The 13,669-nt window shown below is 45.1% G+C and overlaps 1 protein-coding gene across 2 annotated transcripts in view; it reads left to right on the forward strand.

The window, feature by feature from the left end:
- The window catches only part of rftn2 (raftlin family member 2), an 84,499-nt gene extending 70,873 nt beyond the window's left edge, over positions 1-13,626 (forward strand). The window contains exons 4-9 of one of the 2 annotated variants that reach the window (XM_084310046.1): positions 2,496-2,658; positions 4,830-5,048; positions 8,799-8,923; positions 9,654-9,757; positions 10,187-10,268; positions 11,454-13,626. In XM_084310046.1, the coding sequence (XP_084166172.1) occupies positions 2,496-2,658; positions 4,830-5,048; positions 8,799-8,923; positions 9,654-9,757; positions 10,187-10,268; positions 11,454-11,663 (903 nt within the window). In that variant the 3' untranslated portion in view covers positions 11,664-13,626. The remainder of the gene's footprint in view (positions 1-2,495; positions 2,659-4,829; positions 5,049-8,798; positions 8,924-9,653; positions 9,758-10,186; positions 10,269-11,453) is intronic. The other variant, XM_084310047.1, reaches the window with a different exon arrangement.
- The last annotated feature ends 43 nt before the right edge of the window (positions 13,627-13,669 follow it).

Below are 13,669 nucleotides of genomic sequence, written 5' to 3' on the forward strand. Positions count from 1 at the left end.
ACAACCTGACCATACGATACTGTAACGTTTATATACAGTATGCTGTAACACAACCTGACCATACGATACTGTAACGTTTATATACAGTATGCTATAACACAACCTGACCATACGATACTGTAACATTTATATACAGTATGCTGTAACACAACCTGACCATACGATACTGTAACGTTTATATACAGTATGCTGTAACACAACCTGACCATACGATACTGTAACGTTTATATACAGTATGCTGTAACACAACCTGACCATACGATACTGTAACGTTTATATACAGTATGCTGTAACACAACCTGACCATACGATACTGTAAGGTTTATATACAGTATGATGTAACACAACCTGACCATACGATACTGTAACGTTTATATACAGTATGCTGTAACACAACCTGACCATACGATACTGTAACGTTTATATACAGTATGCTGTAACACAACCTGACCATACGATACTGTAACGTTTATATACAGTATGCTATAACACAACCTGACCATACGACACTAACGTTTATATACAGTATGCTATAACACAACTTGACCATACGACACTAACGTTTATACCGTATACCAGGGGTGTCCAACCTTTTTTGAACCAAGATCTACTTTTTTATTTACCACCTAGCCCGAGAGCTACCAGCCAAAATTGTATATTGTAAGGCGTCATTTGAGGCTTTATAAAAGCAGCATAATGAACACAAATCTGTCAATGCCGAGTCCGACCTCATCTTAAATAACAATTAGCATTGCTTGTTGTAGTTAACAAGGAGAGGAAGAGTTGATTTTAGCAAAAAAAGAAAGAAAAAAAAATGTTTTTTTAATAATCAAATTTTATTAATCAAGATCTACTTGAAATCAGCCCGCGATCTACCTGTCGATCGCGATCGACTGGTTGGGCACCACTGCCGTATACAGTATGCTATAACACAACCTGACCATACGATACTGTAACGTTTATAGACGGTATGCTGTAAGACAACCTGACTATAAACATCTCAAAACAAGCTAGTCAGACTACTGCTTGACCTGACTCCTAGAACCCACCTCACCCCTGCCCACTTTGACAACCTAGGATGGCTTAGAGTAGACGACAGAGTACAGCAACTTGCAATGGGCCTGGTCTACAAGATACACTACGCGACCAAGGTACCCATGTATATGTCAAAATACTTCCCAAAGGTCAGTGAATACCACGATCACAACACCAGAGGGAGCTCCACAAATCATGTTAAACCCAGATTCGGCTCAAACAAGGGACTAAACACGTTTCGCAATTATGCCACATCAATGTGGAACGCCCTACCCAAAGCTGTAAAGGAATGTGAATCCCTGCCCACTTTCAAAAACACTCTGAAAGAACACCTACGGGAGACTGCAATTCAAAACTGGCCCCTACAAATGTCCTAACCCAGTTGTACAGTAAAAGACCATGTATGGCTTTGTCAGTATTCCAATGTACAGTGTACAGTGCCCCCCCCCCCTACCCAACCCCCCCCCCCACCTCCAATGTACAGCCCCCACCCACCCACCCAACCCCACCCCACCCACCCAACCTCCTCCAATGTACAGTTTCTACGTCAAATGTATATACACTCTTTTTCTGGACACTTTTTGTATCACAAACGGTACTGTATTTGCAAATCTGATATGTCATAAATGTATAGATGTAGCAGTACTGTCTATCTGTATGTCATGTATGTCATATATGTTATGATGAATTGAAAATGGGGGACCCTGATGTAAACAAGACGAAAGTCTTTTCTCTGGTCTGCATCCCCTTAACAATTGTATGTATTGAGCTGTACTGGACTGTACCCATTCTGCAATCTGTTAATAAACTTTTCAATCAATCAATCAATCAATCACTTACAATACTGTAATGTTTATATAGACTGTATGCGTCACAATACCAAGTACTCTAATATTATCAGGGGCGACAGTGGCTCAGGAGGTAGAGCGATCAGAAGTTTCCCTGTACGATTCCCGCTCCTCCCGGGCAGCGTGTCGAGGTGTCCTTGAGCAAGACACTTAACCCCTAACTGCTCCCGATGAGCAGGTTGGCACCTTGCATGGTTGCCTCTGCCGTCGGTGTGTGAATGTGTGAGTGAACGGGTGAATGTGCAGAACAGAAATCGCAAAGCGCTTTGGTTAAAAGCTACTATATAAAATGCACCATTTACCATTTACTCCAATGACGGAGCTACCAGTCTAATGAGTCTAGCACAAGCTATTACTAGTTTCTGCTGTAAAATGTGGATATTGATATACTTTTTGGTTTGGTATTCCTTAAGTTATTTCAGTGCATTGGCAAAGGTTCTGCTATAGCCAATGTTCTGTATTAAAAGCACGTTATTAAATGTAATAATTGTGTATGGAGTTCTGCTATAGCCAATGTTCTGTATTAAAAGCACGTTATTAAATGTAATAATTGTGTATGGAGTTCTGCTATATATATTAACATGTTGCTCCCCCTTGGGACTCCACCGGCAGGTAAACAGCAGTGCCCGAGGGGGCGTTCGATTCGTGGGCTCGGTCCTCCAGCAAGTGAGCGGAGTCGGCAACGGCAGGGTGCACAGTCCAAAGAGCCCTCCACGGAGCCCTCCGCGCACCCCGCCAGAGGACAGAGACCTGGAGGAGAACACGTACAGCCCTGGTGAGACCCTTTCCTTCCATATCCCACTCATCCTTTCCTCTCTGTGCTCAAATAGGATTTAAAAATGTCAAAATGTGTGTTACTCACAACACAACATCAAATCCAGAGAGACTTAAGTGCTTAATTTTTTCTAATGGCAAAAACACAATACTATCTAACGTTACCAACTCTGTAGCAAGTTGGCTAACATTAATGTTAGTTAACGCTACATAGTGTTGGCTAACAGTTGGCTATCTTCATATGGTGGTGTAGTGGTTAACACTGTCACCTCACAGCTAGATGGTCCTGGGTTCGATTCCCGCTTGGGGACCAGGTTGCCGTGTTGCCAGGTACTCAGGTGGGGTATCTCCCGGGTCTTTCTGTGTGGAGTTTGCATGTTCTCCCCCCGTGCTCGCAAGGGTTTCCCTCCCCCCGAAAAGATAAACCCAATAGAAAAACAACAGGTCGCTAACGCTGTCGCGTCCCTGACGAAGACTGACAGGAGCACGTGGATTGGTCCCCGGGGCGCGACGCTCGCCGCAGCCCTTGTCTGCTCCCGGCTGCCCTTGGGGGGAAGGACGACGGGATGGGAAGTGCAGAGAACATTTCATCAGTGTGTGTGTGTGTTCCTGTGGGTCGCATGTGTGTGTTTAAAGAAATCTGCATGACAAATAAAGACTTCTTCTTCTTCTTCTATGGGTGTCCACTACCATTAATGGTAACTAATGCCCATGCTGATAGGTTGGTGATGTCTGGACACACGCATCCGATCTGATCACTTGCGAATTAACAGTGCAGACGGTTAAAGATCTGATTTGAGAAGCTAATCACATTTGCCTGCCGTTGTTTCTCAAATCAGATCTTTAAGGTTCATTAGGAAGGGATTGGATTGGATTTGTCTGTCCGGCCATCACCAACCTGTCTTCATGGGTTGCTGTTAGGGATGCTCGATATTGGCTTTTTTACCGATACCGATATACCGATATTGTCCAACTCTTAATTTCCGATACCGATATCAACCGATACCGATATATCCAGGGTCCCCCCCCCCCCCCCCAAAAAACTTAATAATTTCAGGTAATTAACATTACATATGTCTTGTTGTGGAATTAACATAACATTATGCATACTTTTGACAATAAATAAAATCAGAATTTGTTCTTACTTGCTTGCCTGGGTAAATAAAGGTTATAGAAATGTAAAAATAAATACCGATACCGATATTTTCCGATATCACATTTTAATGCCGATATCGGCCGATAATATCGGTAGGCCGATAATATCGGACATCCCGGACATCCCTAGGTGCTGTGGTAACGTTAGCCACTGTTAAAGGTAGTTGACACCCATATAACAATTACAGTTAGCCAACACTATGTAACGTTAGTGTAACGCCTAACTGTATAACTTAAATGATGAAATAATAAATGGGACGTGTTCAGACATGTCAAACTTTACCTTCTACTCCTTCAAAACCCAACACGTGGATGTCGGCCAACCTTCTCTGCCCTACGGCAACTCAAAAGGGACAAAGCACCTTAAATACATGTACATGCACATGTACAACACATAATAAAACACAGAACAGTCTGTTACATCACGAATGTGGTGTTTGTGAGAACAAACTTGATTGCTAACTAAATGGATATCCACCTAACATCACTTATCTGATGCACTTAGGTCACTCTGCAATTTGACGCCATCGTTGTGTCACATTGCGAGTGACGCAAAAGACACTTTGAAATCCTAGCAACCAGAGCGTCCGGACTGAGACTCATCTGTATAAATCTGATTGGAATCGTATTTCAAACCACCTCCAAATGTGTGTTTTTTTTTTTTCTTTTTTTTTGTGATTTCTTTTTACTGTCCAGACATTCTCAAATCAAACTGGATATAATCTGGATATGCCGAGAAACTGATTTGTGCTGGCAGTCTGAAGGTAGTGTCTCACTCAAGATTGTCAACTTAATTGGGAGTTGTCTGACTGACTGGCCGTACTTGACTAGCTTCATTCTCTTGCCTGCCTGAGGGCCTCTAGCCTCTACTTCAACCCAGACTCAACCTTCACTGGTGTTCGAGTTGGAGTTTTGTTCATTAAATACCAAAGGAGGATCCAGTGTTCTAATCACCAAATAGTTCTCTCCATCTTTCCCTCCCTCTCTCTCTCACTCTCTCTCTCTCTCTCCATCCAGACCTAAGGTTGCTGGTATTCTTCCACTCCTGGGCGCCGGGCTGCGCTCCCCTCGACTCGCTGGCCTGCCAGTACCACCAGGGGGCGCTCTCCATGCGCGTCTCCCGGAAGGGCCAGGCGGTCAGCGCCCTGGAGGCCGATTGGCTGGAGCTGACCGCCGCCTACTACCGCAAGGGCTGGTCGTTGGTGGACTCGTTCGTCTACTGGGACACGCCCAGAGGTACTGAGATAAAAAGCCTAGCGGTATGTGAGGTTTGCATGTTTCGTCACCAGTGTGGAGGCGTAACACGCCGTCCCTCAGGGTCAAGACAAGGAGACGGAATCCACAGATCAGATCGCTGTTGATGCAGCTCAAACCTAAAGCTTAGACTGGATCATGTGACGCTCCTCTGCGCAGCCCGTCCGGCCCGGCGGGCTTAGTAAGCAATCAGCGGTCGTTCCCAGTCCCACGGTTTGTTGTCGCTGTACGAGGAGGTCTCTCTCCACGGGAACGGTCTCTCCCATCAGTGTCGCTAGTAAGACAGCAGCACACAACACAGCCAGGCCCGGGATTACAGTAGGAGAGGGATTAGAAACACGCTGCCCGACATGCCAGCATCATCCCCCTCAAATCCACATCTGTCTGTGTCACGCCCGGGTGGCATCGCCCTCTTTCTCTCATCCCTCTTTCTCTCTCTCATTCTCTCCTCCCTCTCTCTCACTCCCGCTCCCATTTTTATGCCTCATAAAAGATTATATGTTCTCCCCCTAGGCTCGGACACACGCGCACATGTACGCATACTCACATGTGTTCACTTCCTGTTTTGGCTTGGCCCCTCCCCCTTTCTTTTCCACCGCGTCTATATTTGGAGCTCTCCTCCTGACCTCGGTGACCCCACTTCCCGTTCCACCACAGACTTGGTGCATATTCCCCAGTTAAAGGGATCTCTCGGACCACGTTTCCTGCTAGTATGAGGGACGGTGATGGGTTGTGCCGAGAAAGGACTCGACCAACATCATTGTTGGCAAGTAGGAAATAGGATTAGGGTTCCAAAACTCTGAACTGTCCCTTTAATCATCCACTAGCTAGTCACAGTGACCAATCACGGCCACTCTTATTGTCTGGGACCAAATACGGCCACGCCCCACTCCCAGCAAAAAGTGGGAATCTCTAGAATGGGTTTGGGGCGACGCTGTATACGGAAGTAGCTCTCAAGGTGACGATTAGACAACACTTTTTTGTTGTCAGTAGATGGCAGCATTGGTTTCAAATTAAAGGCTGAACATGTTGAGAACTACAACACTGCATTTCCCAAGAGTATTAGCACAGGTCGCAGGTCACTGGGATGTGTCTATATTCTCCGACGTGATCTGAACAGCGTTAAACTATTACTGCGACCTCGGTATAGCGACCGAGAATGGCCAACTAATTATCTTAACAAAAGTGCGCTGGTAGCGTTACATATGTTGTCTAAAGGGGGACATATGGTACAATTTAAGATTCTAATGATAATCGGCATATAAAGGACAACATAGAGAATCGTTAATTTGTAAGAAACCTCAATGAAAACGGCGCAGGGTGCTATTGTTATGAAAATGTGATAGAATCCTATAAAAATTTGGACGCATTTGGCCTACGTTCCGTTAGAGACATCTGGGGACTATACACTTATTACAGGGTATCTGCAGGGTATTAAAAAGTCTTAAATTCATAATTATCAATTTATGGCCTTAAAAAGTCTTGCATTTAATTTGCACATGTATTACATTTTGGGGGGGCAGCCCGGCTGTTATGAAATGTTTTTGTATTCAAGTCGTTGTTTTTTGCGGGGCTACCGGAAGCTTTGTGCGTCTGGCGAGAGCTTGTATGGAATTTAAATTGGTAGTGCAGCCGCCAGTTCAGTGTCGCTATGCGTTTTTTATTTATTTACTAGGATGGTCGTGAAATTGGTATTCAATTTAGCTCTTAAGTGGTAGTAAAAAGGTATTTTAAAAGGTCTTAAATTGAACTTGTTGAAACCTGCAGATACCCTGTGTTAGTCACTCATACTTGGACAGACCCATATATTTATACACACAGCTCATTTTCCCCTCTCTCTTTCCATGACCCCACCCCCCCTCTCACACAAGAAAGCATGAACATGCAAATGAGCACACACACACACACACACACTCTCATACATAGACACACACACTCTCTTTTTGATCCACTTTTTCTCCCATTTTCTATATTTTCTCCCATCCCAATTTCGTATCATCCAATTCAACCCTCCCCTGTCACGGACGCTGTTTCTTGCCTCCCACAAGCCGGCTGCAATGTGGACTAAGTCATACATAGCACAAGTCCCCTCCGGTACTTGAGGTAACAGCAGTCGCATCTTTTCACCTGCGCAGCTCGATCTCTTAGTGGCGAGGAGTAACGCGTGGGAGGCTCACGCTGCCCCCGACACTTCCTGATTCTACTTCGCAGGCACACCAACCGACCTGTAGGAGTCGCTGTCCACAACGCCCGATCCCCACCCATCAGTTTCCCACCCCCTAATACGGCCAATGTGTATTAGTACGGACGACCAGCTAAACTGAAAGCAAATGTGGAGCGCTGGGCTCGAACTGACGAGCCCAGCGTCTCCAGCATTTCGTGGCGAGTGCCTTGCCCACTACGCCACGTAGCCGCCCAGACACACACACTCTCATATACACACACATATGCTCATTCATTCCTTTATCCTCAAAAAGGCAGTTGAGGTTTCCCTCATTTACAATGTCGTCGAGATTACAGGCGTAATTAAAAATGGATAAAACACACAAAATAAAGATAAGGAAAAGAAAAATCATTGTAGACTATATTAGAAAATTTTTTTCTTTTTAAAGATCAAAATGAAAAATGGTCACAGACTAAAGCAGGGAGATTTGTAATTATGTTTTTAAACCATCCATAGGATAGCGGGGTATTGATTCCTACTTCCTAGCGAGAGGTAAAAGGTCATTCCAAGAAGCCGTGGGAATAAATTTAAAAAATACTTGACTTTCCGAAGCTCAGTCTGCACTCTGGGGACCTTTTTTAAAGCGTAAGCCGGTCCTCTGAGCGTGTCGGACAGACGGGGTCCATAGTTCCACTCTAGCAGTGGTACAATAAACAGATACCAGTGTCCACTTGGCCTCTCTGCCGGAGAAGACCGACCCACTTCATCACACAGGATGCAGTGAGTAATAAATGTGAGCAGAATGATGGACGGTGTTTTCTGAGTGGATTCACACACTACGTCCTAGATCTGGTTCACTGTCATCTCAATGACACTCCTCCAGTGACTCGACCTCCTTTAGCTGAATCTATTCCGTCTCATTGGTTTCCGCTCTCCTTTGGAAGATTGTCTTTTTTATTTATTTATTTTCCCCCGATAGTAGTGTGTCGAGTAGATATTTTTATAAATGTGTCTGTGTGGCTACCATATACAACTACTACGTATGACTTATATCATGCCAGTTAGGGTACCTTGTGTATACTACACCTTGTGTATACTGTTTAATTTTACTCTAATACTCAATAGTATAATTTCAGATTCAAATTCTTTATTGCCATATTTATTGAGAGTAACGTGTAATATAACCGATGGGGCATACAGACCCTCATCTGCACCTTTGTTTACACTGTTTATTTTTCTTATATTTCTATATTCAGAGTTAATTATATTGTTTACACTGTTTATTTTTTCTCACATTTTCATATTATTGCCTTTCTACTATTACCCTGCCCATACCTGTACCGTACCACCTCCCCCATGCTGCCTGAATCTCCCCTAAGGGAAATTAAATCTTATCTTATCTTGGTGAGGCTTTGTAGCAGTATCCGACGGGTGCAGGGTGAGAACGGAGAAGACGCGTGTCAACACCGCTAGCTCTCATGTTGGTGTCTATCCAGTGATCTGATCTGATCGTTGTGATCGTATATCACGTAGTCGTGATGAATAACCAGATGCTCCGTGTGTCTCAGGTGAGCCGGTCCCCAGGTCTCTGGAAGGTCTGTTTGTCTACGAGGAGAGAAGCACGTCGCCTCCCGCCAACGACACTATCGTAGTGGAGCAGTGGACGGTCATTGAGGTCAGTGACGTCAATGAGGTCAGTGGACGGTCAATGAGGTCAGTGGATTGTCAGTGAGGACTCTGTCCGTCTTGTCGGGTCACGTCCAACGGCCTCGTTCACACGAGCGATTTGACGAGGGCGTGTCCTGAATGACTTGACGTGTGACGAGGGCGTGTCCTGAATGACTTGACGTGTGGCAAGGGCGTGTCCTGAATGACTTGACGTGTGACGAGGGCGTGTCCTGAATGACTTGACGTGTGGCAAGGGCGTGTCCTGAATGACTTGACGTGTGGCGAGGGCGTGTCCTGAATGACTTGACGTGTGGCGAGGGCGTGTCCTGAATGAACGTGTGATGAGGGCGTGTCCTGAATGAACGTGTGATGAGGGCGTGTCCTGAATGAACGTGTGATGAGGGCGTGTCCTGAATGAACGTGTGATGAGGGCGTGTCCTGAATGAACGTGTGATGAGGGCGTGTTCTGAATGAACAGAGAAACTGTGTCGGGAGTCAAAGAGGGTAACGAAATAAAAGGCTTCCTTCGTTTAAAAAAAACTTTTGATCCTTTTCGTATCGGTGCTACACTTGAGTTTACATTATTTCCGGCATTGATTTGAAAATATAAATAAATAAAACCATTTGAAATGGAGAACATTTAAATATACATTTTTAAATATGGACCATCTTCCCTCGTTGACTTTATTGGAGGAGCATTGCCTGCGTCTGTCACTGCCTTTCATGTGTGTGTGTGTGTGTGTGTGCACACACAGGGCTCTAATGTGAAGACGGACTACGGGCCCCTCCTACACACTCTGGCAGAGTTTGGCTGGCTGCTCACCTGCATTCTACCCACACCCATCCTCCGACACGACTGGTAACACAAACACAACACGCACACGCAGATACACGCTCCCTCACACTAAACTCTTGTGCAACTTGTACAAAAACAACTAGCATGTTGCTTTTGCCTTTTCACTCTGTGTTAGCAAATGACCTAGTATTGATCTGTGTGTGTGTGTGCTCCGCTTCTGCTCGGCTGCACCACACCTGTGGAACAGCCTCCCCATCCAACTGAGGGCACCACAGAGCCTGGACTCTTTTAGCAGGCCTGAAAACATTCCTATTTCAAAAGGCCTTTGATTGCTAGCTATTTCTTGTGATTTTATCTTTTCTTGTGGTGTTGTTTCTACTTTTTTTTTTTTTTTATACTTTTAAACCTTGTAACACTTTGGGATCCTAGTGAATGAAAAGTGCACTACAAATATAATTTATTATTATTATTTATGTGTGTGTCTGTGTGCAGCGATGGTAACCTCGCCACAAAGCAGGTGGTATTCCTGCAGAGGCCAGTGAGAGGCCAGGCTGCAGCACAGCACAAGAGCCAGGTGAGTGGAACAGGAACTTGAAGGATCAGTCTACTTAACAGCCTTTGATGGGGAGAAAAGCCTTTTGTGTGACTGCACTGCCCCCTGTAGACACCAAATGGAATAGCTTCACAATAAGTTTTGTTTATTAGTTGTCACAATAAAATACAATAATGCTATTCACACAGGAACTGATTTATAAGATATTCCTTTATTGATCCCCTTGGGAAAAATTCTGGCATTATAGTAGCATGGGGGAGAGGGGAGGTACAGGTATGGGCAGGTTAATGGTAGAAAGACATAAATATAGGCAATAAAATTGTATCTGAATGTAACAAATATGAGAAAAATAAACAAATGTGCAGATGAGGGTCTGTATGCCCTATCGGTTATATTATACATAATAAGTATAATATAATTAATAATATTAATATATATATATAATATAAGTATAATATAACAATATAGGCAATACAGAATTTGAATCTGAGTATATACTATGAGTAAGAATAAAAGTAAACGGTACACACAAGGTACCCTAACCGGCATGAATGTCGAGCAGACTGATTACGCCAAAGTCTTTTACATAACCTCTGATTGGAACGTCGCCATGGGAACCGTAGCCAGTATCCCATGTTTTCTATCAGCTTAGGAGTCAGAAATAACCGTAGCTTTAACCCTTTCACTACCACACTACAGAAAGGTTAACCTTTCACTACCACACTACAGACGGTGTAGTGTGGTAGTGAAAGGTTAACCTTCTGTAGTGTGGTTAGCGAAAGGGTTAACCATTTGGTAGTATGGTAGTGAAAGGTTAACCTTCTGTAGTGTGGTTTTCGAAAGGGTTAACCCTTTGGTAGTGTGGTAGTGAAAGGGTTAATATGAGGTGGGGGGGGGGGTTCCATTCTGTTCCATTCCTAACCCGCCTCCTCTCCGTCTCAACCCCCCAGGCCGTGTCTCTCCCATTCTGTTAACTCTTTCCTAACCCGCCTCCTCTCCGTCTCAACCCCCCAGGCCGTGTCTCTCCCATTCTGTTAACTCTTTCCTAACCCGCCTCCTCTCCGTCTCAACCCCCCAGGCCGTGTCTCTCCCATTCTGTTAACTCTTTCCTAACCCGCCTCCTCTCCGTCTCAACCCCCCAGGCCGTGTCTCTCCCATTCTGTTAACTCTTTCCTAACCCGCCTCCTCTCCGTCTCAACCCCCCAGGCCGTGTCTCTGCAGAGAGGCTCCTCCACTCGCTCTGTGAGCCGTGCGGTGGCCAACCCCACCCCCCCGCCGCCCGGAGACCTGTCCCCCGCCGCCGGGGGCATCGGAGGCTTCCCGGTGTTCGGAGGGGGGTACCCCAGCTCCCTGTCCCACCTGGAGGAGGGGGTCTATGAACAGGAGGAGGGGAAGGCGGAGGTCACCTGTATGTAAAGACGGGAGAGAGACGGATGGATGGACAGATTGACACCGGCCCAGCGGGGCCTCAGATATTTTGTATTATTATTGCAGGTGTGAGACCTGTGAAGAAAAGGGAAGTAGACGGTAGGATGTGAGGAAGACAGACATTGGTTTATACCGTCCCTCTGCTCTTTCCCCTCCATGTTGTTTTTAGAAGACTGCGTCTGCGCTGTAGAGAATCGGACGGAACCCTCGCAGTGAGATCATGACGCACTGTCAGGACTGTTAATTCCCCTCCATGTTTTAACAAAAAAATATAAGGAAAAGAAAAACCCATAATGTAATACAGGAATACTTGGCACTTTTTTTTTCTTTTTATATGTATATATATATTTTGAATGAAGCCATAATGAATATGATACGATATCGGTAAGAAGTGGACTTAAGTCTTTTTATACATTCTGTTGGGAAATGGCTCATGGGAGACACTTGCCATGGGCTGGACATGTACACATCAGGGTGCTCTTGTCACTGTCAGCTGTAAGGGGTTCAGAAGAGTGCGCTACGACGGTCATCAATCAATCTGTCACGACTGTAAAACACACATGCACGCACACGCGCACAGGCTGGAAAAACACAAAGCCACTACTCACGCAGAGGGCTGTATATTTCCCACAACCCACCACTCCTCGACACATATTTAGACGTTTTGTTTCCCCAATTTCCTCGCCACCAGCCCCCGTCCGCCTGACCCTCTCAAAACGACCCGACGACTCCTCATCGTCATCTTCATCACCCGACGCCTGCGCTGACTCCCGGTGACACGGCCCTCAGGCGGGCAGCACTTCCTCTTCACAGCTCCTCTCCTCGGCCATAAACACACACACCGGATGTAAACATTCAGACACGCAAACCGTTGGTACTGTGAGGAGAACCAGACCAGTGTTGCTGCTGTAAACAGAACCGGTCTTTCTGGCTCCAGAGAGAGGGCGTTCACGGGACTCGTTTGATGCCCGAAAAGGTTGATTTGAAAAGTTAAAAGTTTTGGGGGGGATGTTTTTATATACAGTACCGGGACACTGGAGCCAGGTGCTCGTGAGGTAATCAGACCTGGCACGAACAATGGTTTGGTTGGGGCCAACTCAGTTACCATACATTATTTGATTTATTTATGTGTTGGCTTGTCAGAGCTACGGCTTTTCATCACCTTATGACAGGATAATTAGTATTTTGAACGTTGTTCCTGAATGGACTAGATTGGAACTATTGACCACAAGCACAAAGGAACCACTTGCACACACAGTAGCCTGCACGGTGCTAATTATTTGCCTGTTATGTCGAGCGTTTGTGGGTTTCAAATGCACATGTTTTTGAAAAGTGTTATTTTCACCGGCCACGAGATCAATGCACGTCGTTATCTTCTGTCATCACCAGCTGATTATCGTTCCACAGCCTAACGGTACTGGCAATCAATGTTCATCTGTTTGTTCTCTTCTGTAATGGATCCAGTGGCTCCCGAGACAAAACCCTTCATTGTGTTCACGAGATGACTTAATGAGCGTTCTTTTTCTTCTTTTTTTTTGTAACTCTGAAGAGAAACAAGGGCTTCGCTAAGAGGACACCATGCTGCTGTGTACACATGTCCTAGATGTTAACAGAAGTACTCGTCAGGCCTGGGATGGTTTTGTCGGAGGTATCAGTGGTGTGTTTGAATTGCTTTTCCAGAACCGCTTCCGTTGGCGGCGTTGTGAGTCAAGCGCACCAGAACGTATAGCCCAGATGTTTTGAGTTATGCATTTGTATCACACGGGTGATTATTAAGATGTTTTAAATTAGACGTGTTTAGTTCCAGAGACATGTCCATTAAAGCTCTTATCAGGGATCACTAAACGTCAGTATTAACATTGCAGCGTTAACTTTTTTTTTTTGGAGAGTTGTACATTTTGTTTCCTTCTTCATTGGTGTTAATATCGTATTAAAATAGTTATTTCTCCTGGTTACTGTGTGGTTTTCTATTTCTTCCCCCTCTATTGACATGA

This window comes from Notolepis coatsorum, assembly GCF_963971535.1.
Source record: "Notolepis coatsorum genome assembly, chromosome: 3".
NCBI lineage: Eukaryota > Metazoa > Chordata > Actinopteri > Aulopiformes > Paralepididae > Notolepis > Notolepis coatsorum.